This window comes from Oryctolagus cuniculus, chromosome 6 (genome assembly GCF_051225735.1).
Source record: "Oryctolagus cuniculus isolate XC-2025 breed Fujian yellow rabbit chromosome 6, ASM5122573v1, whole genome shotgun sequence".
In the NCBI taxonomy this organism is placed as follows: Eukaryota; Metazoa; Chordata; class Mammalia; order Lagomorpha; family Leporidae; genus Oryctolagus; species Oryctolagus cuniculus.
The window spans coordinates 146,731,652-146,756,783 of NC_142872.1; the positions used below are offsets into that span (position 1 = coordinate 146,731,652).

Here is a 25,132-nt window from a genome sequence, read left to right on the forward strand (position 1 = left end):
GGACCAGTGAGTGGAATACCTTTCTCTCTGTCTCTCCCTCTGTAAGTCTACCCATCAAATAAATAAATAAAAATCTTTAAAAAAATATTTTAGACATCATTATTTGGACATTTGAGAAGGTAGGGCTACAATTTGCCTGGGTTTTCCCATTCTGCCAGGGAATAGTCGCTTTGCATTCCTCAAGATTCCTCACAAAGATCTGTCCTGATCTACAGTCTCAGGGGGACGCTGAAATAGTTATTTATCTTTCAATTATTTTACATTTTTGGCTATTTGTGTACTCTTAAAAATATAGCCATCTGTCTCGTATCTGTAGCAGAGACTAAAACTACAACAACCAGGAAAATGCTGTTTCCTAACAGAACATACTTTTTCTGACACAATCAGAAAAAAATACTGGCACCCTGAGACAGGCTTTTACGCTGCAATTCACACCCAATTTCTATGTTTTATCTGAAACCACTTTAAGTCCAAGGACAAGCTTCTTTTCCCTGGTTACAAAATGCAGATACAGATTCCCATGATTGGAAGCAAAGCCACAAACCTCAGTAAGATTTCGCAATTCCTATGAGCTAGGAGTATGAATAAGTGAAAAAAGTACAGAAAGAGAAGGGAATGAATGAAGCCCCAAGCAGGAGGTAGCACAGCAGGGGGTAACAGGATTCAAATCTCAGCTCTGTTACTTGCTAACTTATTAACTGTGGGACCACGCCTGAGCTTCCTCAACTCCAAAATGGAGCTAATACTATGCCTAACTCACAATGTTGTTGTGAGGATTAAATGAGGTAGTATGCGAATACTGCAAGACATAAAATGTATGCTCATGGCCCTGGGTGATCCTGTACCTGGCTGGGAGACTGCCCACGTAGGGGGTTACCTGACTGCTGCCAGGCTGCAGGAGCCCCAGGCACATTTCCCCCACCCCTGCCAATCGGGTAAACTGGTGTGGCCCAGGCCTGTCAGGTTGGCTATATAGCCTACGTGAACTTCAAGCTGATTGGAGAAGCATAGCAGCACCAGTACTGGCTCTATCCTATAGAATTAACTACGCCCCCTCTGCCTGCCCTTTAGAAGGTGTGCTTGATCGTTACTAAATGGACATGCTTCATGTCTAAGCATGCTGTTGCCCCACCATCCCTTCAGTGTGGACCTTGCAGAACAAGTCTGTACAGAGCCATCATTTTCATTAGAATGTAAGTTCAATCAGGGTGGGATGTTTTATTGAATTAGTTCCTTCTGTATCCTGAGCACCTGGAATGGGTCCAAGCACATATCAGGCACTCAGTAAACATTCGTTAAGTGAGTTACTAAACGAAAAGCTAGTGTGATCCATGACTGCGGTATGACTTCACTTCCACCTCCAGTCCTGCACACAAGGCAGCGATAGCTACTACTACATTCAAAGCACTAATTTAGCCATCAACAAAGGTGACCTTGAGAGGCACTGGGGATGAAATGTGTGAGAACAGCCTTGCATCCATTTCCTGTTTCTGCTTTTAAATCTATCTTTAGCAACTGATGTTTTTAGGAGTAACTTGTTTTTTCAGAAAGTTAGAGTTAGCTTTTTGGTTTAAGGGGTAGAGGTGACTTTTTTTATTCCAAAAAAAATGAGTCTTAAGATATCACATTTATGGCTGGGAAGGAGCCAGTTTAAACAATTGTATATGATTATCTGGTCCCTAAGCCACACAGAAAGAAAGGATAAAATCTCTTAAAATTACTTCAAATGCCCAAAGTGGTAGGTCCCATGACACTCAGAGTGGCTGCCTGATAAGACTACTTTCAGGCCAAACCCATGTCCAACACTCAGGAGAGGAGGCAGTAGGGATTTTTTTCCTGCTGATCAGGTCTAGTGTGTCTCTCTATCCCAGCAACTGGGGTCCTGGGCAGCATGTTGTTTCTGGATTCCTCAGTATATGCCTCCTCACCAGACTGGTTTTGAGAAAAACAACAAAAACAACAACGACAACAATAAGAAATACCAAAAAACCCTCACAGGAATGCTTATGCACTAATTTCATTCGAGATAAGTATTAGAGGATGTTGCATAAAATGTTCCATACAAAAACATTATTATTAATATCCTTAATTAAAACAACAACAGTTGCAGCACACAGATTGAGCCAAATTAGTAAAATTACATATTAGGTAACTGGGTTGCTAAGCAATCTTACATCCTCATTTTACTTAATTGCTGTAATTAACATCTCCCAGCAGATGCCAAAATGCAAGCTACAAGAAAAAAAAAAAAAAAGAAAAAGAGCAAGGAAGGAAACAAGGAGGGAAGGAGGGAGGAAAGAGAGGAGGAAAGTAGGGAGGGAGCACCGGTCAGATCTGTTCAATGAATCTGGTGATCTCAAATACTTTCACACACTGCCCCCAGCAATGGAGCCTAGCAGTCTACTGGCTTACCAGGAAAGAACTGAAGGACAAAGAATGATTAAGAAGTACCAAACGGGCCGGTGCTATAGCACAGCGGGTTAAATGTCTGCAGTGCTGGCATCCCATATGGCCGCCAGTTTCTAGTCCCGGCTGCTCCTCTTCCAATCCAGCTCTCTGCTGTGGCCTGGGAAAGCAGTGGAGGATGGCCCAAGTGCTTGGGCCCCTGCACCCATGTGGGAGACCAGGAAGACACTCCAGTTTCTGGACGTTGTGACCATTTGGGGAGTAAAGCAGCAGATGGAAGAGATCTCTCTCCCTAACTCTGCCTTTCAAATAATAAATAAATCTTTAAAAAAAAATACAGTTCTGGCTTCAGAGGCACTACTCAATACTGCCTCCCCAGTTTAAAAAAAAAAAAAGGAAGTACCAAACTGTTAGGTAGTAGGGGCTGGCCAGGAACCTTCTACCTCCAGCCCAAAACAGGTGATTCATCACTTAATTTCTGTCTTTGAAACTTCCATTAGCCTAAGTCTCTCTCTCTCTCTCTTTTTTTTTTTTTTTTTTTGACAGGCAGAGTGGACAGTGAGAGAGAGAAACAGAGAGAAAGGTCTTCCTTTTCCGTTGGTTCACCCCCCAATGCCGCTATGGCCGGCACGCTGCAGCTGGCGCACCGCACTGATCCGAAGCCAGGAGCCAGGTGCTTCTCCTGGTCTCCCATGCGGGTGCAGGACCCAAGGACTTGGGCCATGCTCCACTGCACTTCTGGGCCACAGCAGAGAGCTGGACTGGAAGAGGGGCAACTGGGACAGAATCCGGTGCCCCAACCAGGACTAGAACCCAGGGAGCCGGCGCTGCAGGCAGAAGATTAGCCTAGTGAGCTGCGGTGCTGGTCCAAGTCTCATTTCTAAAAAAGTTGGTATTATTGAATAATAGCAACCATAGCAAAGACCAACTAAAGATAGGACAGTGAGCAACAAAACAGTTTGGAGTCGGGTCTTGACTATCAGGCAGTATTAATCCAGGTGGAAACAAGGAGTTGGCCTCCATACCTTTCTCATGGCCTGGTGAACTTTCGTGACTGGCAGCAGTGACAAGAAGCAAGGAAAGTGGACAGAGACGTGTGAAAGGTCGTGTGGAAACACGATCTCAGTGTCCAAGCTGACTCTTTCACAGTGCTTCTGTGAGCTTCCCTACCTCAAGAAGGAATGCATGGCTCTGTGCAGTATACCAGCTGCACAGAATCTCAGTTAGTATCCAGAATTTGAATCCAGTCTACGTGACGCACAGTCCATATTCTTCCCATCTGTGTCCTGAAAAGGGGGCCAAAGTCCCAACATCAACTAGAGGTGGAGAAAGGAACTCAAAGGGAAGAGTAAAATGAAGACTTCAGGTCGAGTACAGATTTAATTTATCCATGTGCTGCCCTTCTGTGCTGTGATGGGTATCCACATATCCTACTATTCCTAAGTCTTGGGACAGTCTTTGAAGTCAACCATCTTTTATTACTTAGCATTGTTCCAACTGTAATTTTTAAATATATTCTATGAATTGTATGATTCCTTCTTACATGTTCTCTCACCCATCTATGCTTTAGTTAGTTCAACATATGCCACAGTGTGTACAGAATACATATTATAAAAAGATCTTTCAGAGTTTCTGCATGCAAGGTAATGACAATTAAGATCATAGTTTCATGGAGAAAGAAGGAAGCCATGAGGAAAAATCCTGAACCATCCACTCTTAGAACAGCCTTTTATTTGTCTCCTATTTTGCTTTATAATTCCCAACATCGCTCCCCACTACAATGTAGGTCTCCAACAGGAACCTGTTAAAACTCTCTCATATTGAGCTTAACAGTTCTCCCACAGAGGAAGCCATCCACGGGCTGTGTGTGTCTGCGGCGTGTTCCAAAGCAGCATTCAGAGCTGGCTTCGTGGTGTGAGTTGTGTTCCAAGTTCCCTCACCTCCAGCTTGCACTCCCCATAATCCAACAGCTCGAGGCCCTTACTTCTTACATCTCAGTGCCTTTAAGACACTGCATCCCTGATAAAATGCAGTGTTACTTCTAGGGTCAGTCATTCACATGGCTTGCTGTTGCTACCATTTATCAATCACTTATTACATGTAAGTCATCGACTTAACTTTTTTTTTTTTTTTTTTGACAGGCAGAGTGGACAGTGAGAGAGAGAGACAGAGAGAATGGTCTTCCTTTGCCGTTGGTTCACCCTCCGATGGCCGCCGCACCACGCTGATACGATGGCAGGAGCCAGGTGCTTCTCCTGGTCTCCCATGGGGTGCAGGGCCCAAGTACTTGGGGCCATCCTCCACTGCACTCCCTGGCCACAGCAGAGAGCTGGCCTGGAAGAGGGGCAACTGGGACAGAATCCGGCGCCCCGACCAGGACTAGAACCCAGTGCTGGCGCTGCAAGGCGGAGGATTAGCCTAGTGAGCCACGGCGCCGGCCCGACTTAACATTTACTATAGTATCTCCATCCGCCCTGTTGATCGGTGTAAGATGATACTATGGTCCCTTCACACAGATGAGGGCATTCTGATTTGAAGATCACAGTCTCGGGATTCAACTCTTGGTTTGCCTAAATCCTAATCTGTGGATCTCCCCCCACCAACTCTGAGGAGCTCAGGATTACTAGGTGGGGAGGACGGCAGGCCAGCAGCTAGCCAGTCCGCAAGGTAAACAGGAACAATGGGATGGCTGTATGTGGAAGACAAATGCTAGCCTTGTTGGCTTGATGTGGTGTGGCTTTTTGGGAATGTAGACACTTTCCTGTCACTCTAGGGAATGCCCACAGCTATTCTGACATGCCCTGAGAGTGGGGATGCCTTGCAGGCTTAGCATGCAAATCACAGGCTGATTATAATTTAATGTTTGACAAATGCAATTGACCAAACTTCCCCAGTGAAAAGCTTCCAAAAATTTCAGAGGCTGGCCCGAGGCAGCAACTACTTTTAGCATTTAGAAACAGGTTAGTTCCTCAGGCACCAAAGATCACTCTGCATGTTTAGTAGAACCGCTCAGTGCCCTTGGCTCCCAAGTGGCGTGGAAGTAGCGTGCACAGTTCTCAGTGCCTATAATATCATGCAAGGCAACTCCACACCCTCCTCTCAGGCCCATGGGTCAGCAGACTGGGCTCAGAGCAACATCAGTCTTTTTACAAACTCTGTGTTTCTAAAAGTTCTGCCAGCCACAGAGACCGGGTGTGCAGAATTTCCCAGCTAAATCTCCTCTAAAAATTCCAGAAATATTGCGACCTTAATCCTCGCTCCCTCTAGAACCATCTCACTTGCCAATTATGACGACAGTGACAAAAAACCAACACTCTTACTCCATATGGGCAAGTGTACCTTTTTTTAAAAATGCTCAGCAATATCAAATAAATTTTGGATAAGCAAAAAATGTTTTCCCAAGGACTCATAAAAGGCCGAGCGATGATAATAGCTGAAATTACAACATGTTCGCAAGCTTCCCAGGGGTGCTGTGATAAATTGCACTGCTGATGCACAGGGCTGCCTTTGGAGTTTTGTGAGCAGGAGAAATGACTGCTCGTAAACCTCACTGCTTGGTGGTCGACACCAAGAACACGTTGCAAGCATGTCTGCTGCCATGGGTAGGAGACACAATCAGATTTTCATCTTACAGAAAAATATAAATTAGATGTACCTGGGCCTCAAAAATGCCACCCAGGAAAACAAACCAACTAGGAACTGTCTGAAGGAGTAATTCGATTTGGAAGAAACCTGTTTCCTATCGGCTACAGTCCCAGCCACTCTCTCTCTAACACTGTGAACAAAGCTTGGCAGCACTGCCAAAGGGGAGGGCCAGCTGATAGTGGCCCAGTCCTGCTTCAGGCTGGGCACCTGCTTAATAAGGCTCTCGATGTATCAATGCCATGAATGGAACTGTGTCTTTCCCCCGGATTCGTGTGTTGAGGCTCTAACCTTCAATGTGACTGCACTTGGAGATGAGGCAGATTAACGAGCTACTGAAGGTAACTGTCACCACAGAAGTGGCCCTGATCCAACAGGATCAGTGTCCTCATGAAAGACACACCAGACAGCTCACACACAAGGAAGAGGTTACAGGAGGGCACAGAAAGAGGTGGCTGGCTACAAGCCAGAAAGGGGACCTTCACCAGAAACCTACGTGGGGTTCACCCTTATCTTGGACCTCCAGCCTCTAGAAATGTAGGAAAGTAAATTTCTGCAGTTTAAGCTGCCCAGTCTATATTACAGGTTAAATATTCCTAATCTGAAAATCCAATATATAAAATGCTGCAAAATTATAAATTTGTTAAATGCTGAAATGATACCATAAATGGAAAATTCCATACCACAATGCATGAAAAATATTGTATAAAATTACCTTCAGGCTATGTTTATAAAATGTTTATGAAATATAAGTAAATTTCATGTTTGGACTAGAGTTCCATTCCCAAAATACATCATTATGTATATGTAAATATTCCAAAATCCAAAAAATTCAAAATCTGAAATATTTCTGGTCCCAAGCATTTTGTATGAATAATATTATACTATACTCATATTTTAATTTACATAATCACTGCACAATAAAATATTAGGATTCTACTTTTCAGTTGAGGAAACCAAGTCCCTGCTACCAACACAGGAGCCAAATAGAATTCTGGGCTACTGGCTTTGGCTTGGCCCAGCCTTGGATGTTGTGGGCATTTGGAGAGTCAATAAGTGGGTAGTAGGACTCGGTCTCTTTCCTTCTCCTCTCTCTCTCTGCCTTTTTAATAAAAAGGAAAATAAATAAAAATTTTAAAAATTAAATTAATTTTAAAATTAAATTTAAAAATTTAAGAATTTTAAATTTTAAAATTAATTTGACTGTTTAGCTGAATAGTTTAGAAGCCTGTATCCTATATCAGAGTGCCTGAGTTCAACACCTGGCTTTGGCTCTGGCTCCTAATTCCAGGTTCTTGTCAACACAGACCCTGGGGAGGCAGTGGTGACGGCTCAAGTTACCAGAGTTCCTGTGCCGCATGTGGGGGACCTGAATTGAGTTTCCAGTTCCTGCTTCAGCCAATCACAGGCTGATATGGGTGTTTGTTGAGTGAACCAGAGGATGGGAGCGCTGTCTCTTGAATGATTACATTAAGAAATAGAGAAAAGACTTGTTGGAGCTAGTTTATGCCAAGTGCTGGGTACTTAGCGAGCATTTGATCTGCTTTCGTTTTCTCTCCAAGGCCACAGTTAGTGCTGTAGCCAGGCCAGCGCGGCCTGAACTCGGTGTACCACCCACTTGGCCAAGAATGCCCACGCCCCTTTTTCTAGCTCCCAAGCCTTGTTTCTGGGGTGAGTTGTCGCCCAGGCTTCAGCTCAAGCATTGCTTTCACTGTGAGGGCTCCTTGGCCAATCTCCAGGCAGAGGTACACACTTTCTGCTGTATTTGTTCCAAGAGATTCCTTGCATGCCCTGCACACCAGTTCACTTTATTTGAGACTGGCATGGCAAGGCAGAGACAGGTTCACTAGTTTGAATGTTTTCACTTCTTTACTCCTTGCTCCAATTATAATTCCTGGAACACAGAAGGCACTTTATAAATATTGATGAATGAATAAATGAAAAAGCAGTCTCTATTGATCTGAAAGCCTAGAAACTGAGGAGAAAGCTCTCTACTAGCATTAATTTTATTTTCTTGTTGCCTTAGAGTTACTTGTAAACTCTACCTTATTTCACCTTGAAATAAATTCATTTGAAGAGGCACAAGTGCAAGCGCCATTCGTAGAAACTGGAATACAGTGCCTGTGTGCCAGTCTTTCATTGGTTTTCGCTGTGGGAATGTCTCGATCTGAACATCGGTGCTCATAGAAGGAACTGTGGATGTAAACTACCGAAAACGCTGGTGATTGACTGAATCTGAATGGGCCCCAAGGCATAGCCCAAATCTTTCTATGAACATTTTAGCATATTAACTTTCTGATTATTGAGATTTTATGATAATGCTTTATAGTATGTTTATAGTCATTCCGCCAAAGACTTTTGAAACTTGGGAGTCTTAAATGTTATATCCTGTTAAATGTTATTATTTTTTATTTTTTATTTTTATTTTTTTTGACAGGCAGAGTGGACAGTGAGAGAGAGACAGAGAGAAAAGTCTTCCTTTTGCCGTTGGTTCACCCTCCAATGGCCGCTGCAGCCTGCGCACCGCGCTGATCCGAAGCCAGGAGCCAGGTGCTTCTCCTGGTCTCCCATGGGGTGCAGGGCCCAAGCACTTGGGCCATCCTCCACTGCACTCCCTGGCCACAGCAGAGAGCTGGCCTGGAAGAGGGGCAACCGGGACAGAATCCGGTGCCTCGACCGGGACTAGAACCTGGTGTGCTGGCGCCGCTAGGTGGAGGATTAGCCTATTGAGCCGCCGGCGCCGGCCTAAATTTTATTTTTAAAGTGATCTAAACCTGGCTCTCAGGTCCTGAAAACCGCCTTTCTCCAGCCCTGTGGTCAATAACTTCTACTTTTCTGCTCTCTGTTATCAACTATGTCTGGAAGTAAGAAGGACTCTAAGGAATTTCAGCTCTGCCTGCTATTGACAAGTTAATCTTGTGCTACCTTTCGCTCTGCTACCAAATCTAATTCTCTTGCCTGCACTTCAGCCCTGACTAAAACCTGTGTGGCACCTTGGTCCTTCCAGGATGAGAACTTATCTGACTTCTGTCTACCTGTTGCTGAGGACAAGTGCCCCCAAACCTGAAAATCTGGGAATAAACTCTTTCTGGGGCTTGCCCCATGTTGTTCAATAATTCATTCAACAAACATTTGATATAATGCCCAACATCAGGCACTATGACAGGAGGGCTACAAATATGATGTCAGCATGCTAAACTCTTAGGTAAAGAAAAAGGGGTATGAAAGGAATTACAACAGCCCATTGTCATAAAGCACACCTATAAAGAGTTGGCAACAGAAGCCAACTGGGAGTTGCTGGATGCCTGAAGGCAAAACTCAGGTTTGTTTCACTTTTGCTCTCAGGATATAGGCCTCAAAGGCCTATCCTATATATAGGATATAGGCCTTCAAAGAAGAGGACAGGGCTGGATGCAATAAGAACATATTTCATTCTTGGCTGCTGTGAGATAATGCTGCAATAAACATGGGAGTGTAGATAACTCTTTGATATTCTGATTTGTATTCTTTTGGATATATGCTCAGAGGTGGGGCATATGGTAGATGCATTTTTAATTTTCAGAGTTTCTCTATACTGTCTTCCATAAAGATTGCACCAATTTATTTTCCTATGAAGAGTGTACAAGAATTTCCTTTCCTCTTTATCCTTCCCAACATGTTATTGTTCTTCTTGATGACAGCCATGCTACTAGGGATGAGGTGGTATTTCATGTAGTTTTCTTTTTTTTTTTAAGATTTATTTATTTATTTGAAAGTCAGAGTTACACAGAGAGAGAAGGAGAAGCAGAGAGAGAGAGAGGCCTTCCATCCGCTGGTTCACTCCCCAGTTGGCCGCAACGGCCGGAGCTGTGCTGATCCGAAGCCAGGAGCTTCTCCTGGTCTCCCATGTGGGTGCAGGGGCCCAAGGACTTGGCCCATCCTCCACTGCTTTCCCAGGCCACAGCAGAGAACCAGATTGGAGGTGGAGCAGCTGGGTCTCAAACTGGCACTCATATGGGATGCTGGCACTGCAGGCTATGGCTTTACCTGCTATGCCACAGTGCTGGCCCCTCCTGTAGTTTTGAATTACATTTTCCTGATAGTTAGTGATGTTTCTTGCTTTTTCATATGCCTGTTGGTAAGCTGTATGTCTTCCTTGGAGTAATGCCTGTTTAGGTTCTTCTACCATTTTTGAAATTGAGTGATTTTTTTTCCTATTGAAATGAAAGGGCCGGCGCCGCGGCTCACTAGGCTAATCCTCCGCCTTGCGGCGCTGGCACACCGGGTTCTAGTCCCGGTCAGGGCACCAAATTCTGTCCCAGTTGCCCCTCTTCCAGGCCAGCTCTCTGCTGTGGCCAGGGAGTGCAGTGGAGGATGGCCCAAGTACTTGGGCCCTGCACCCCATGGGAGACCAGGATAAGTACCTGGCTCCTGCCATCGGATCAGCGCAGTGCGCTGGCTGCAGCGTGCTGGCTGCGGCGGCCATTGGAGGGTGAACCAACAGCAAAGGAAGACCTTTCTCTCTCTCTCTCTCTCTCACTGTTCACTCTGCCTGTCAAAAAAAAAAAAAAAAAAAAAAAAAGAAAGACATTCTTATGCTCATATTTTGAACTTTAACTTTTTATCAGATATGTAGCTTGTAAATCTTCTCTCATTTTGTAGGATGCCTTTTCATTTTGCCAACTGTTTGCTTTGCAGAAGATTTTTAGTTTGACATAATCCCATTAATTTTTGCCTTTGTTGCCTGTGCTTTTGTTGTCATAGCAAAAGAAACCAGTGTCAAGGATAATGTCAAGATGATTTTTCCCTGTATTTTCTTCTGGAAGTTTTATGTCTTATGTTTAAGTATTTCATTTTGAATTGATTTTTGTGGTATAAGTTAAGTGTCCAGTTATATTTTTCTGCATGTGGATATCTACTTTTTCTGGTCCTGTTTGTTGAAGAGACAATCCTTTTCCTCACTGTGCATTTGTTGCATCCCTGTTAAAGATCCACTGACCTTAAATGGAAGGTTTTTTTCCCCCTCCTGGGTTCTTATTCAGGTCCATTGATCTATATGTTTTTATGTCAAAGCCCTATAGTTTTGGTTCCTGTAGCTTTAGAATATATTTTGAAATCAGGAAGTATAATGATTGTAAACGTCTATCAAGAAGGAAAATGTTGTATTACAGAGAATATCATTCAACTTTAAAAAAGAATATCCTACCATTTGCGACAATAGGAATGCAGCTAAAGGACATTACACTAAATATGAAGTAAGCCAGACACAGGAGGACAAATACTACCTGACTCCACTAATACAACTAATTTGAAATAGTCAAATTCACAGAAGTGGAGAGCAGAATGGAGGTTGCCGGGATTAGCAGAGAAGAGAAGAGGAGTGTTAGTCAATGAACACAAACTTTTAATCATGTAAGATGACTAAGTTCCAGAGATCTGCATAGCACAAAGCCTGTGGTTAGCAGTGTGGTATTATGTACCCCCAAAATTGCTAAGAGCGTTGGTCTTATGTTGTATATTTTTATCACACATATAATAAAGAGGGCAGGAAGATTTTTTTAGATTATCAATATGTTTATGGTATTAATTTTGGTGATGGTTTCATGAATGCATACTTACCTTCAAACTTAAAAATTATATACATTAAATATTTACAGCTTTTTACATGAAGATCATACTTCAATGAAGTTTTTTTTTAAGCAAACCATATTTCACATGAACAATAAATATGCCCTGAGGGTTCTAAGAAAGAGACAGAGGCTGGGAGCGTATTTCCACAGAACTGAAGAACTTGTATGTGACTTCTTGCACTTGAGAAAGCCTGAAGCAGCACAGCGGGACCCTCACATATGACATCTTTTATCCCACACCAAGTGAAGAACCTTGCTTTATGATTCTAGTTGAACCTCAAGACTACAAACACATGAGTCTAGTTCATTTCATAGGGAACGGGATAGAGTCCCAGTATTGTTGCTAGACTGGAACCATCTCACAGGCATCCCTGTTCCTAGATGATACATGGGTGTTTTGCTTATTGTCTCCCCATTGCCTCATCTTTGACCAGAAAAACCACATATGATAATATACCTGGCTAAAATATATGTCTCCATTCTTGAAGAGCTTTATCTCCTGCTGCAACAGTAAGCAGTATAATGTGTTGAAATTGTATCAACCTCAAATAAATCATACCAAACCCAAGGCCATGGCTACCTGGTGGCAAGAAGAGGGTAGGAGTGAACTGGGCTGAACCAGGCTTCCTTCCTCCGTGGCATGCTCTCATAGATTAGAAGATCCTTTTCAGTCAGTACAACCAGGGATGGTTTCCACTGTTTCTCACTCTCCCCTGGCACCTGAAACACAAAGCAGAGAAAGTTCAGTTAGAAAAATGAAACTGGCATCTGCCAATCAGAGGACCCAACAGTAGGAATATCTTTTATTCAAGCTACACAATCAATATGGAAGAAAAGAACTCAAATCATGATTCCATGATTCTTGATCCCTGGTGCCCGAAAATATCCAGTCTTGAAGACCCAGGTGTGTAGTTAGTACAGCCAAGAAGTAGCCCAGCTGCTATCCATCGTCTCTGCTTCTCACCTGCCACTCAGCACGGAATCTTTATTTTACAGTAGGAGGCAAATGCTTCAGAGGAGTAAGTATGCCAGCTGACTCTCTAATATAGTATACTGTTTTTATTATGAAATGATAAAGCGTGAAACCATTTGTATAAACATGCAAAGCTCTGAAAAACATACTATGGAGGCAAATATCTACCCATACAAGTGTGAGATAGTACAGTTTCTTGTAGGCAGGAGATTGATTTGATAATTCAAGCACCATCTTGACGTTTCTTTTGCTCTATGGAATGTTCAGTTCCATTCAATGGAGAGAATTCTTTGTGTGTGTATCTGTATGCGTGTAACTGTCTTTTTTGAAAACAAATATTTACTTATTTTGAAATACACAGTTATAGAGAGAAGAGGGGAGACAGAGAGAGCTAGAGCTTTCATCTGCTGGTTCACTCCCCAGATGACCACAATGGTTAGGGTTGGGTCACCCTGAAGCCAGTAGCTTGAACTCCACTCAGGCCTCCAACATAGATGGTAGGGCCCAAGCACTTACACTTGGGCCATCTTCCTCTGCTTTCTCAGGCCCATTAGCAGGGAGTTGGACAAGAAGTGGAGCAGCTGGGACTCAAACTCAAGCTCATATGGAATGCCAGCATCTCAGGCAGTGGCTTCACCTGGTATGCCACAATATCAGCCCAAATGCAGCCAGTTCTTAACTCCAGGGCTGAGATGACATAGCAGGGATGTTAGAGGACTCAAAATCAGCTGGATAACTGGACTTGATTAATTTTAAGGTCCCTTCCAATCCAGAGAGTAACTCAGACCTTATCTCATGAACCATTCCCTTGGCTCAGTGTTAATCTTTCTCAAAGTCTGTAAACTTTCTTTTGTGTATAAAAATGCTTTCCTTCTAGTTTGAACTCTGGGCCCCTGGATTCATCTTGAAGTTTGTCTGGAACAATTCAGTTCACCTCGAACATGAACCACATATTCCAAACAGCAGCAGCATCAAATGGAGATTGCTAGAAGAGTCTCAGGCCCAGCCAGATCTGAATCAGAACCTACATTTTAACAAGATGTTCAGGTCATACGTAAGATCATTAAAGATTAAGACGCACCACTCTAGATGAGGTTAAGTTTGACTCTGACACTGGCAACTAATTAAGTGAAGATGCAACCTTCTCATAACATACCACAACTCAGTATCTATTCAGTAAGCTAGACCGTACAATAACAGCAAAGCTAATTTCTTCCCTTTGTATGTTTACCATTACCTTATCTGAATTGCCTTAATGAATTTGTATTGAGGTGGACACATGGGTGTAACTTTTGCTTTAAGCTAACACTCATTATCTAGTACACTAGGAATGAGTGATCGAAGTGGACAAGAAGTACAAGATGATGTAAGGTTTGAGTTTTGTAGGTTCTACCTAAAGGTGCCTGAGTCTCAGTTCTGTTATTTATTGCCTGTGTGACTTTGGACAAGTTATTATTCTCTGCACTTGCATTTCCTCACTGACAAGGATAACATCATCTGTAACAGTGGTTAGGAGTGCTGACTCGGAACTGGAATGCCTGAACCCAAATTGCTATTCCACAATTTACTAGCTGTGGGGTCTTCTTCAAGTTATCTTGTATCTCAGTTTCTGTATATGTAAAGTGGGAAATGATAGTACCAATATCAGAGGGTTGTTGTGAAGATTAAATGAGGAAAAATTTGCAAAATGCTTCAGGCAGTACAGAATAAATGTCTGCACTTATAACACTACAGAGGGCATTAAAGAAAACAGTGTGAGTTAAGCACTTAGCATGATAGTGGTAGATAGTAACACACTCAATGAATCTTTGGGAGAGGGGGCGATTTTGGCAGGCCCACCAATTTTTAAGCATGTTAAAAATGGTGTCTTTTGAAAATGGCAGCAATATGCCAAGGTATGACTTACCTTGTGAAAAATTATAAGGCAAGCCAAGATGATCATGGGTATTGACAATTTCAGTATCTTCTCCTACCAGCATTTTCTAAGTTCTCCAAGGAAGAATTCACAGAATAATGAATTACTATATTTTAATGAACAATGAATTATATTTTATATTATTATATTTTAATGAACTTCTTCCAACAACTCCAGACAAAACCTCCCTTTCTTAAAAAAAATACCTTTATCAACTTTCAACTATTTATACTAGAGTGTAACTGACAGGCTTATCCCAACTTTTACATATATTATGAATATATAACCTAGCTCTAGTCTATTGCTTTTATAAAAAGATTTTTTTTCCAATAGAAAAATAGCATCTTTGGGAGATCAAAATGGATTGTTAGAGAAGGTAATGTGCCAGATCCTACAAGGTGAATAAGCTCTGGTTTCAAGGCAAAAAGTGGTTTCGGGGGGTAGAGGGGGTATTCAGAATAAATTTTTCCAGCTCCTACATTAAACTTAGTAAATTACTTTTCCACCTCATTAAATACAACTGGAGAAGCTACAAATGATCCTCCCCATGTGACTATCTTACTTACCTAGTCAGATTTGATCCATTAACTTTGACTGGAATCAGTCATTTAAATGTGGACATGACAAAGCATCATTCTCCCAAAATAATGTTAAGTTTGCAAAATAAAACTCAACAATAAATACCAATTGTCAATGCAGATCTCTCCATTGGTGGAATCACAAACTCACCCAGATGTCAAATGGCTTATGGAGGTTTCAATAATTCCAAGACCTGTAAACATTTGGGAGTTTATAAAGAGCCCCATGTGGATATGTTCAAATCTGCTGTGAGACTACTTGGAGCAAGTATTTTCTACCATTCCTGTGTGCAGAGCTATCACCTTAATATTACATAAAAGCTTGAGGGTAGAAGACTGCTCATGAGGACTACTGACTTTTGCCAGAAAAAATACTTCATGCTGAAAAAGAGGGATTTTTAAAACCACACCCTGTGCTACATGAGCCTCACAACTTAGCTTTTGAAGAATTTTTATCAGATGTATTTATGCTATTGTTTTAATGAAAACTTCCAGCTTTATTCACACCCAAAGATATTTCAATGTTAGTGCAAATGTGTGGGGGATGTCTGTATTCGATTGCAGAGTGACTCCTGAAACATATACGAGAAACTTGCATTCCACCCCAGCTTCTTTTGGATGCTACAACCATCAGTTTCTCAAGAACTGATCATGTTTTTCTAATGAAGAAGATAAAGGAAAGAAAATAATTTTGAAATTTCATTTCTGAATTTTTTGAAGCCATCTTTGGGAAGCTGAATCCCATTCCCATGTTTACTTTCACGGAACATGGGAGCAATGGTTCACAACATGGAATGAAGAATTTAAGAGTTGGTGGTGGCCAGCGCCTCGGCTCACTAGGCTAATCCTCCGCCTTGCAGTGCCGGCACACCAGGTTCTAGTTCTGGTCGGGGCGCCGGATTCTGTCCCAGTTGCCCCTCTTCCAGGCCAGCTCTCTGCTGTGGCCCAGGAAGGCAGTGGAGGATGGCCCGAGTACTTGGGCCCTGCACCCCATGGGAGACCACGAGAAGCACCTGGCTCCTGCCATCGGATCAGTGTGGTGCGCCGGCCGCGGCAGCCATTGGAGGGTGAACCAACGGCAAAGGAAGACCTTTCTCTCTGTCTCTCTCTCTCTCTCTCTGTCCACTCTGCCTGTCAAAAAAAAAAAGAGTTGGTGGTAGGAAGTTGCTGGCAGGAATTGTGGGAGATAGAGTCCCTGAGTCCTCAAATTGAGAGATCCCAGAAGTCATCTAGTTCAGTGGCTTTCAAGTTCTTTACATCTTTTGAACTTTTTGTACAGCTTTAGTGAGAACTCATAGAACAATATGTAAAAAGAAAGTCTGTATGGGGTTGCCTCTTGGCTGGGGCTCTGACTTTATCTGTTTATTCTACCTCTAGCCACACCTCTGAGTGTGACTGCTGGCAAGTCTTGGAATAGAGTATGAAGCATGTTGGTCTCTTCTCCTCTGTGATCCTACAAATCTGCAGATTACTTCCAAAGACACAGTTTTACAAAAACTTTTCAGTGCCACTTTTGCAGATATTTTCTAGGAATTCTCTGAGGCAAAATGGTTAGGATTAAGTGAATTAATACATTAGAGGACTTAGAAAAGTGTCTTTCATGCAGTGAGCAAGGTAAGTCTTGAAAATTCGCTGTTTTTACTATTACACTAAGGTAAAGGCTAGTGAACATCAAATTAAAGGATTCGGAAAACTTGAGGGATAATTATTTGCCTTTGCTGAATCTAAGTTTCTTCATCTGCCAAATGATGCAGTCTGAAATTGCTAATGGCCTCTCTAAATTCAATTATTAAACACAATTATCTTTTTTTAAAAAATGATTTATTTACTTATTTGAAAGGCAGTTACAGAGAGAAGGAGGGAGAGGCAGGGAGGCAGAGACAGAGTGAGAGTGAGAGTGAGAGTGAGAGAGTGAGAGAGTGAGAGAGTGAGAGAGTGATTTATTGATTTTCCATCTGCTGGGTCACTCCCCTAAATGGCCACAGAGGCCAGAGCTGGGCAGATCCGAAACCAGGAGCCAGGAGTTTTTCCCAGTCTCCCATGTGGGTGCAGGGGTCCAAGTACTTGGACCATCTTTCACTGCTTTCCCAGGCACATTAACAAGGAGCTGGATCAGAAGTAAAGTAGGCCGGCGCCGCGGCTCAATACCTTGCACCTGGATCATGGGTAGCAGAGAGGGTTCATGTTCTTTACAGTAAAAACCACTGGCTTCAAAATTCAGCTTTGTTAGTTCCCAGTGAGGAATATTATAGGTTACTTAACTGTTATCAACACTTGTTCTCTGATGTGTAACGAGCTGGTAATGGGCTCCCATACTGTTTGTGATCATTCAGAGACAGACAACCTATACCAGGTACTTCCCATGTGGTAGGTGGGAAAACTTAAAGTGCCCCCATTGCTCATTTTAAGTTCCTCTTCCTTCTTGTACGTACTGCCCAGGAAAGAGGGAGAAGGATCAATAACGGAGGGAAAACGCTCACAATGGAGGGCTGATTGCAACTTTTGTGTTGGAGAGCACGGTCATCTCAACAAATGTTTAAGTCTCTTTCACCTCAGGTCACTGGGTATTTAGAACAAAAAGGACAGGATGTCAAGATACCAGGATAATAATAATGAACATTTATCAACATCCAAATACTTTACAAGCATGAAATAATTCATCCTTGTGCCAACTCAAGAGAACCAGACAATGATCAAGGCAACCTAACAAAATGAAGAATAGTTTTTAAATACAGAAAAAATGCCAAGCAAGGCCACTCAAATCTCCAGCTACAGGGAAATTGCAACATAGGCTACAGATATTTAATACTGAAAATAATACTGAATATTAGTTAAAGATATCTGTGAAGGATTTTATGCTAATAAACTTGACAACTCAGATGAAACTGATAAAGTCTTCAGGAAACACAAACTACCAAACTTCTACGAAAAAAAAAAACTGAATTTTTGGTTAAAATTGTTCCTAGAAAGGGTACTTAAGGATCAATATTTTCATTAAACAAGCTTATCAGACATTTAAAGAAGCCATATGAATTCTATAGAACTCTTTCACAACGGGGAACAGCAGGTAATACTTCTATTTTGTTCTAGAGGCCATCCAAAACTGATACTAAAAGAAGACAAAGATAATAGAATAAAAATATCCCCCATAATCATAAGTTTAAATATTCTAAACAACATTTTAGTTAATTAAACAATATTTTAGATAAGCTGCTGCCTGGAACACCCACACGCCATATGGGAGTGCCTGGTTTGAGTTCTAGCTACTCTACCTGTGATCCAGCTTCTACATAATGCACACTCTTGGAGGCAGCAGCAGGTGGCAGCTCAAGTGTTTGTGTCCCTTCCACCCATGTGGAGACCCAAACTGAGTTCTGGACTTCTGGCTTCTGCTTGGCCCAGTCCTGGATATTTCAGGCTTTTGGTGAGTGAATCAGAAGTCAGAAAATTTCTGTGTCTGTGTCTGTGTCTGTCTCTGCATCTGTGACTGTTTCTGTCTCTTGCTCTGCCTTTCAAATAAAATTAAATTAAAAAAATTAAAAATCAATGCTCTCCCATATTAACAAAGTCAAAACAAAATCTACACTGATTCCTGAAAAAAACTCAGAAAATAAGAAAATAATGGAGTTTCCTCACTTTGATAAAGTGTATCTGTGAAAAATGTACAGCCGATGTCATGCTTCCTGATGAAAGTTTACACTTTCAATACTTTACACTCAAAAATTTAGGCAAGAATATCCACGCTTTTCCCTTTTTTCCATGTATTCTAGCCAGAACAGTTAGACAGATAGACCAGTAGCAAAGAGTCGACAGAAGGAACAAAATATATTCACATGTAACAGGCACCTAACTTCCAACAAAAGGATAAAGGAAGTTCAATAGAGAAAGTTTACCTTTACAATGTTGTTGCTGAAAATACTGAATATCCACATGGGAAAAATTTAACTTCAATCTATACTTTGTACAATTTTTAAAGATTAACTCAAAATGGATCATATCGCAAACTATGTATTAGTGAGGTTTTAGTTATCTTGACTAAAATACTTGGGAGAAATATTTTCATTTGTAAAAGAAAAGTTTTATTTTGGCTCACAGCTTTGGAAGTTCACAGTCCAAGGTTGGGGACCCCATGAGGCTGGTGTTGGATGAGGGTGAAGGATGGTGGAGTGTGCACAAAGTCAGGATGCACTGCAGAAGCGGGTAGGTTCAGCTCAGCATTTGTAACCAACCCTCTCACAACACTATCTTCTGACAGCCTGCCCCAATGACATAAAGACGTCCCACTGAGCTCACTGTCTAGATGACATGATTAGAACACAATCATCAGATCAAGTCTCCAACAGTAATCTATGAATATTAATCCATGAACCATTAACATAAGACTTTGGGGTTTAAACATCTGCATGACCTGGGGAGTCAAATCCTATTCAAACCCACACTACTGTAAAAGATAAAACTATCTGACATCTGAAGAAAATGAGAGAAAATCTTTGTGACTTTGGGTAAGGTAAAGATGTTCTAGATATAACATCAGAAGTATAATTCATAAATGAAAAAACTGATCAACTTGATTTACTAAGATGAAGACCTTCTGTTTGAGAGCTAATGTGAAAATGAAGAGATAAGTCACAGATTGGAGAAAAGCAGATATTTTATAAAGACTTTGTATCCAGAAAACAAAAAGTACTTTTAAAACATAGTAACTCAATATATCAGGCAAAATTTAAAGAAAAATTCATCAAAGAAGATACACATGGGTATCAAACACTTCAAAAGATAGGTAACATAGTCACAAGAAAAATGCAGCCTAAACTCCATTTGATATCATTAACCTTTCTTAAATTGAAGTAAAACTGACGGTACCAAGTGTTGGTGAGGATGTAGGGCTGCTGAAACTCTCATACACTTCCAGCTGGAATGAATAATGGTACAATTTTGGAAAATGGTGCAGCAGCTTCTTAAAGAGTTAACATATTTGTACCATTTGATCTAGTTACTTCACTCCTAGGTGTGCACCTTTCAAAATGAAAATACATGGCCATATATAGACCTGTATCAGAATATTCTTAGCTGTATTTGTAACATCAATAACTTGAAAAAAAACAAATATCATCCATAAATGAATGTATAAACAGATTGCATATAGCAATACAACAGAAAAATGCTTTTAAAAAGGAATGAAATATTGTTACATGCAACATTAATGAATATCAAAATAACTTTGCACAATGAGGAAGGTCAGACAAAAAAGTATGTATCATATAATTCCATTTATATGAAATTCTATAAAATATAAACTGTTCCACAATGACAAAGTAGAACCATAGTTGCCTGGTAGAAGTAAATATCATTGTTTGGAAAAATAAGCTTCCAAAACAGTAATATACCACGACAGCTTTTTTTTTGGGGGGGGAAGGGGATATAGGAATTATCTCTGAAGGATGGAATTCTAGGTAATTTTAAATTTATTCTCGATTGGATTAAGATGGTAGAGTAGGGAGAGAGCTTACTGCTCTAGTCTAGGAGAAGATAGTTTAAAACAAGCAGAGAGAGTGCAATTTCAGGGAAGAGTTAGGGAGAAAATGGCAGAGGAAACTCCATGCAAATTGGAGGGGCACAGTAGGCCTATGTGGAGGGCATGGTTGTGCATGACTCAGGACTCCAGTGGATGAGAGCCTCAGCACCAGCTTTGGAAAGTGAAGTTAGACCAGACGGCAGCAGCCCAAGCCACCGGCAATAAAGCTGCAGGAAGAGCCTGGAGGGAATCCGGCTTGGAGATCTGTGGGGGTTAGTGTACCTGCCAAACTAGAGGAGGAAAAAAAAAAAAAAAAGGAGGGGCACGTTTCTCCCTGATCACTGTGCAATGGCATCCTGTAATAAGCTGATAGACAGCGGGCACCATTTTGGACATATGTAACAGCTGCGCCAGCTCATGTCCGCTCCCAGCAACCAGCTGAGCAAAGACTCTTGAGTCTGGTGGGGAGAACTGAGAGGGGATGGGTGCTTATGTCGGAGGCATGTGTGCTGGGACTGTGAAAACACTGAGGCTGTGTGGGAGGGCTCAGGGTGTGGCCGGGACTTTGGGCAGTCACTGTGGGAGGCTCCACATGCTCAGGGCTCTCTGGTTCCCTGGTGAGGGACATTGCTGGGGAATCTGTGCTTACACCGAGGACTTCAAGATCCTTTGTGTGGTCCTATAGCAGTGCAGAGAATATTATACTCACTGGGACTAGTGTCCAGGCACTGGTCTCCTTTGAGGAGAGGAAGTGTGCTGAGTCTACATCAAAAGAGCAGAATAAATATTCCCTCTGATTAAAAAAAAAAAAAAAAGACAGCGATGACTTATCACACCCAAACTAGTGTCGTGTGTCACCTTAGATACTCCTCCACCCTGGAGCACTGAATACCCACCACATACCTATAGATATTCAATGAAAAAGTAGGCACTTCACTAATTCAAGAGGCATAGGCTAAAGATAAATGCTGCCACAGCAAAACAAAAACAAACAAACAAACAAAAACAACCAAAAAAAAAAAAAAAGAAAAGAAAAACAAAGAAGAAACCAACCAGTATCTCCACAAATGCTGAATAATAAACACATCAATTCAAGAAACAAGAGTAAGGAACACAACATGATATCCCCAAGAGAATACAACACTTCAATACTAGATTATGATCAAGAGATTGAAGAAATGCCAGAAATGGAATTCAAAAAAGATCATAGGATTACTTAGAAGTAATCAGAAGCAAATGCATGAAATAATGAAATCCATACATGACATGAAAGAAAATTTCCCTCATGAAATTGAGATCTAAAAGATAAATCAAAATGAAGTCTTGCAAATAAAGAATTCAATAGAACAAAAAAATGCAATGGAAAGTCTTAACAAAAGAATCAGTGAAGTAGAAGAAAGAATATCCAACTTAGAAGAAAAATCACAGGAAATTATACAGTCAGACCAAAAACAAGAAGAAATTAAAACTAAAATACACTGTTGCGAATCTACAGGATACTATCAAATGACCTAACATACAGTTTCTAGGAGTTCTTGAAGGCGTGGAAAGAGAGAAAGGATTACAAGGCCATTTTAAGGAAATAACAACAGAAAACGTCTGTAATTAGGAGAAGGAAAGGGACACCCAAGTATGAGGAGCACATAAAACTCCTAATAGACATGGCCAGAAAAGATCTCCACACACATTGTAATCAAACTCTCCACAGTAAAACATAAAGATTCTAAAATGAGCATGAGAGAAATGCCAGCTTACTTTCAGAGTATCTCCAATTAGGCTCACAGTGGACTTCTCATAAGAAACACTACAGGCTAAGAGAGAGTGGCAAGATAAAGTCCAAGTATTAAGAGAAAAGAACTGTCAACCCAGACTGTACCTTGTGTGGGGAGCAATCCGGACTAGACTGTTACTCGAATTAAGACTTATTCTATGCATCTGCTCTCCCACAATATGGCGCTGGGAGAGAAGTAAACAGCTTCCGCACAGCTGCCTCCAGTTCAACCAATTAACTGTAGGACTTGCTCCTGATTGGAGAGCAGCGTGCTCGGCGTGTGGGCAGCCGAGTTGGGATTGGCGGAGGAGGACTATAAAGGAGGAGAGAGACGGCATGCACCGGGAACATCTATGGGGAACATCTAGCTGAAGGAACACCTGTGCAGCCCCCGAGTAGAGCCGGCTGGCGGTGTGCCGCTCCCCTGCGGAAGTGGGGAATGTGGCCAGGGGGAACTGCCCTTCCACGGAGGTGGAAGGGATAGTAGCCAACCCGGGAAGAACCAGCAGCAAACCCGGGGAGGGCCGAGCAGACGAAAGAACAGCGCAGGGTCCTGTGTTGCTCCTCCACGAAGAGGGGGAGCGACACCTTGCAAAGTTCTCATTTAAGAATGAAGGTGAAATAAAGATCTTACATAACAAACAGAAGTTGAAAGAATGGCACCATTCATCCAGCTTTGCAAAGATGTGCTGCACAAAGAAACACAGAAATATGGTCACTATTACGAAAGGAGGTAAAAGCAGAAAATCTCCCAGTTGAAAAGTTGGAAGCATTCCCACTGAGATTTGGACCCAGAAAAGGTTGCCCACTCTCACCATTGCTATTCAATGTGGTCCTAGAAATTTTAGCCAGAGCCATTAGGCAAGAAAAAGAAATCAAAGGGATACAAATTGGGAAGGAGGAAGTCAAATTATCCCTACTTGCAGATAACAGCATCCTATATATAGGGACTCCAAAAGATTCCACTAACAGACTATTAGAACTCATAGAAGAGTTCAGTAAAGTCACAGGATATAATCAATACACAAAAATCAACAGCCTTTGTATACACAGACAATGCCATGGCTGAGAGAGAATTTCTAAGGTCAACCCATTCACAATAGCTATAAAAAAAATCAAACACCTTGGAATAAATTTAACCAAGAATGTCAGAGATCTCTACTATGGGAATTACAAAACATTAAAGAAAGAAATAGAAGATGATACAAAAATGGAAAAATCTTCCATGCTCATGGATTGGAAGAATCAATATCATCAAAATGTCCATACTTCCAAAAGCAATTTACAGATTCAATGTGATGTAATCAAAATACCAGGGACATTCTTCTTAGATATGGAAAAAGTGATGCTGAAATTCATATGGAAACACAGGAGACCCTGAATAGCTGAAGTAATCTTATAGAACAAAAAGCTGAAGGCATCACAATACCAGATTTCAAGACATACTACATGGCAGTTATAATTAAAATACTCTCATACTAGTACAATAGATGGATAGACCAATGGAACAGAATAGAAACACCAGAAATCATTCCAAGCATTTACAATCAACTTATATTTGACCAAGGAGCTAAAACCAATCCCTGCAGCAAGGAGTCTCATTAACAAATGGTGCTGGGGAAACTGGATCTCCACATGCAGACGTATGAATCAAGACCCCTACCTTATACCTTCCACAAAAACCTACTCAAAATGGATTAAAGACCTAAATTTATGTCCTGATACCATTAAATTAGTAGAGAACATTGGGGAAATCCTGAAAGACATTGGCACAGGCAAAAAGTACTTGGAAAATACCCCAGAGGCACATGCACTCAAAGCCAAAATTAGCAAGTGGGATTACAACAAACTGAGAAGCTTCTGTGTTGCAAAAGAAACAGGAAAGTGAAGAGGCAACTGACAAAAATGGGAAAAATTATTTGCAACCTATTCAACTGAAAAATGATTAATAACCAGAATATATAAAGATCAACAAACTGTACAACCACAAAACAATCAACTCAGTTAAGAAATGGGCAAAAGACTTTAACAGGCATTTTTCTAAAGAGGAAATCCAAATGGCCAATAGACACATTAAAAAATGCTCAGGATCACTAGCCATTAGGGAAATGCAAATCAAAACTAGAATGAAAGTTTAACCTCACCCCAGCTAGAATGGCTTTCACATAGAAATCAGCAAACAACAAATGCTGGTGAGGATGTGGGAAAAAAAGTACCCTAGTGCACTGTTGATGGGAATGTAAACTGGTAAAGCTACAATGGAAGACAGTATGGAAATACCTCAGAAATCTGAATATAGACCTACCATATGACCCAGCTGTCCCACTTCGGGGAATTGACCCAAGGGAAATGAAATCAGCATATGAAAGAGTAATCTGTGCCCCCATGTTTATTGCAGCTCAATTCACAATAGCTAAGACATGGAATCAACCCAAATGCCTGGCAACTGAAGACTGGATAATGAAATTATGGGATATATACATCATGGAATACTACACAACAGTCAAAAAATGAAACCTGGTCATTTGCAACAAAATGGCTGAATCTGGAAAACAAAATACTCGGTAAAATAAGCAAATTCCAAAGGGACAAATACCATATGTTCTTCCTGACCTGTGATAACAAAAAGAGCATCTAAAAGGAAATCTCTAGAAGTGAAATTGATACTTTGAGAAGCAAAGACTTGATCAGCCCTTGTCTTGACTGTTGACAGGTTTTTTTTC

At 41.4% G+C, this 25,132-nt stretch overlaps 1 protein-coding gene across 1 annotated transcript in view; it reads right to left on the minus strand.

Moving 5' to 3' along the window:
• SNTB1 (syntrophin beta 1) overlaps positions 1 to 25,132 on the minus strand; it is a 291,356-nt gene that overhangs the window by 20,023 nt on the left and 246,201 nt on the right. Inside the window, exon 5 of the mRNA XM_002710756.6 lies at positions 12,238 to 12,377. Coding sequence (XP_002710802.2) covers positions 12,238 to 12,377 — 140 coding nt within the window. The remainder of the gene's footprint in view (positions 1 to 12,237; positions 12,378 to 25,132) is intronic.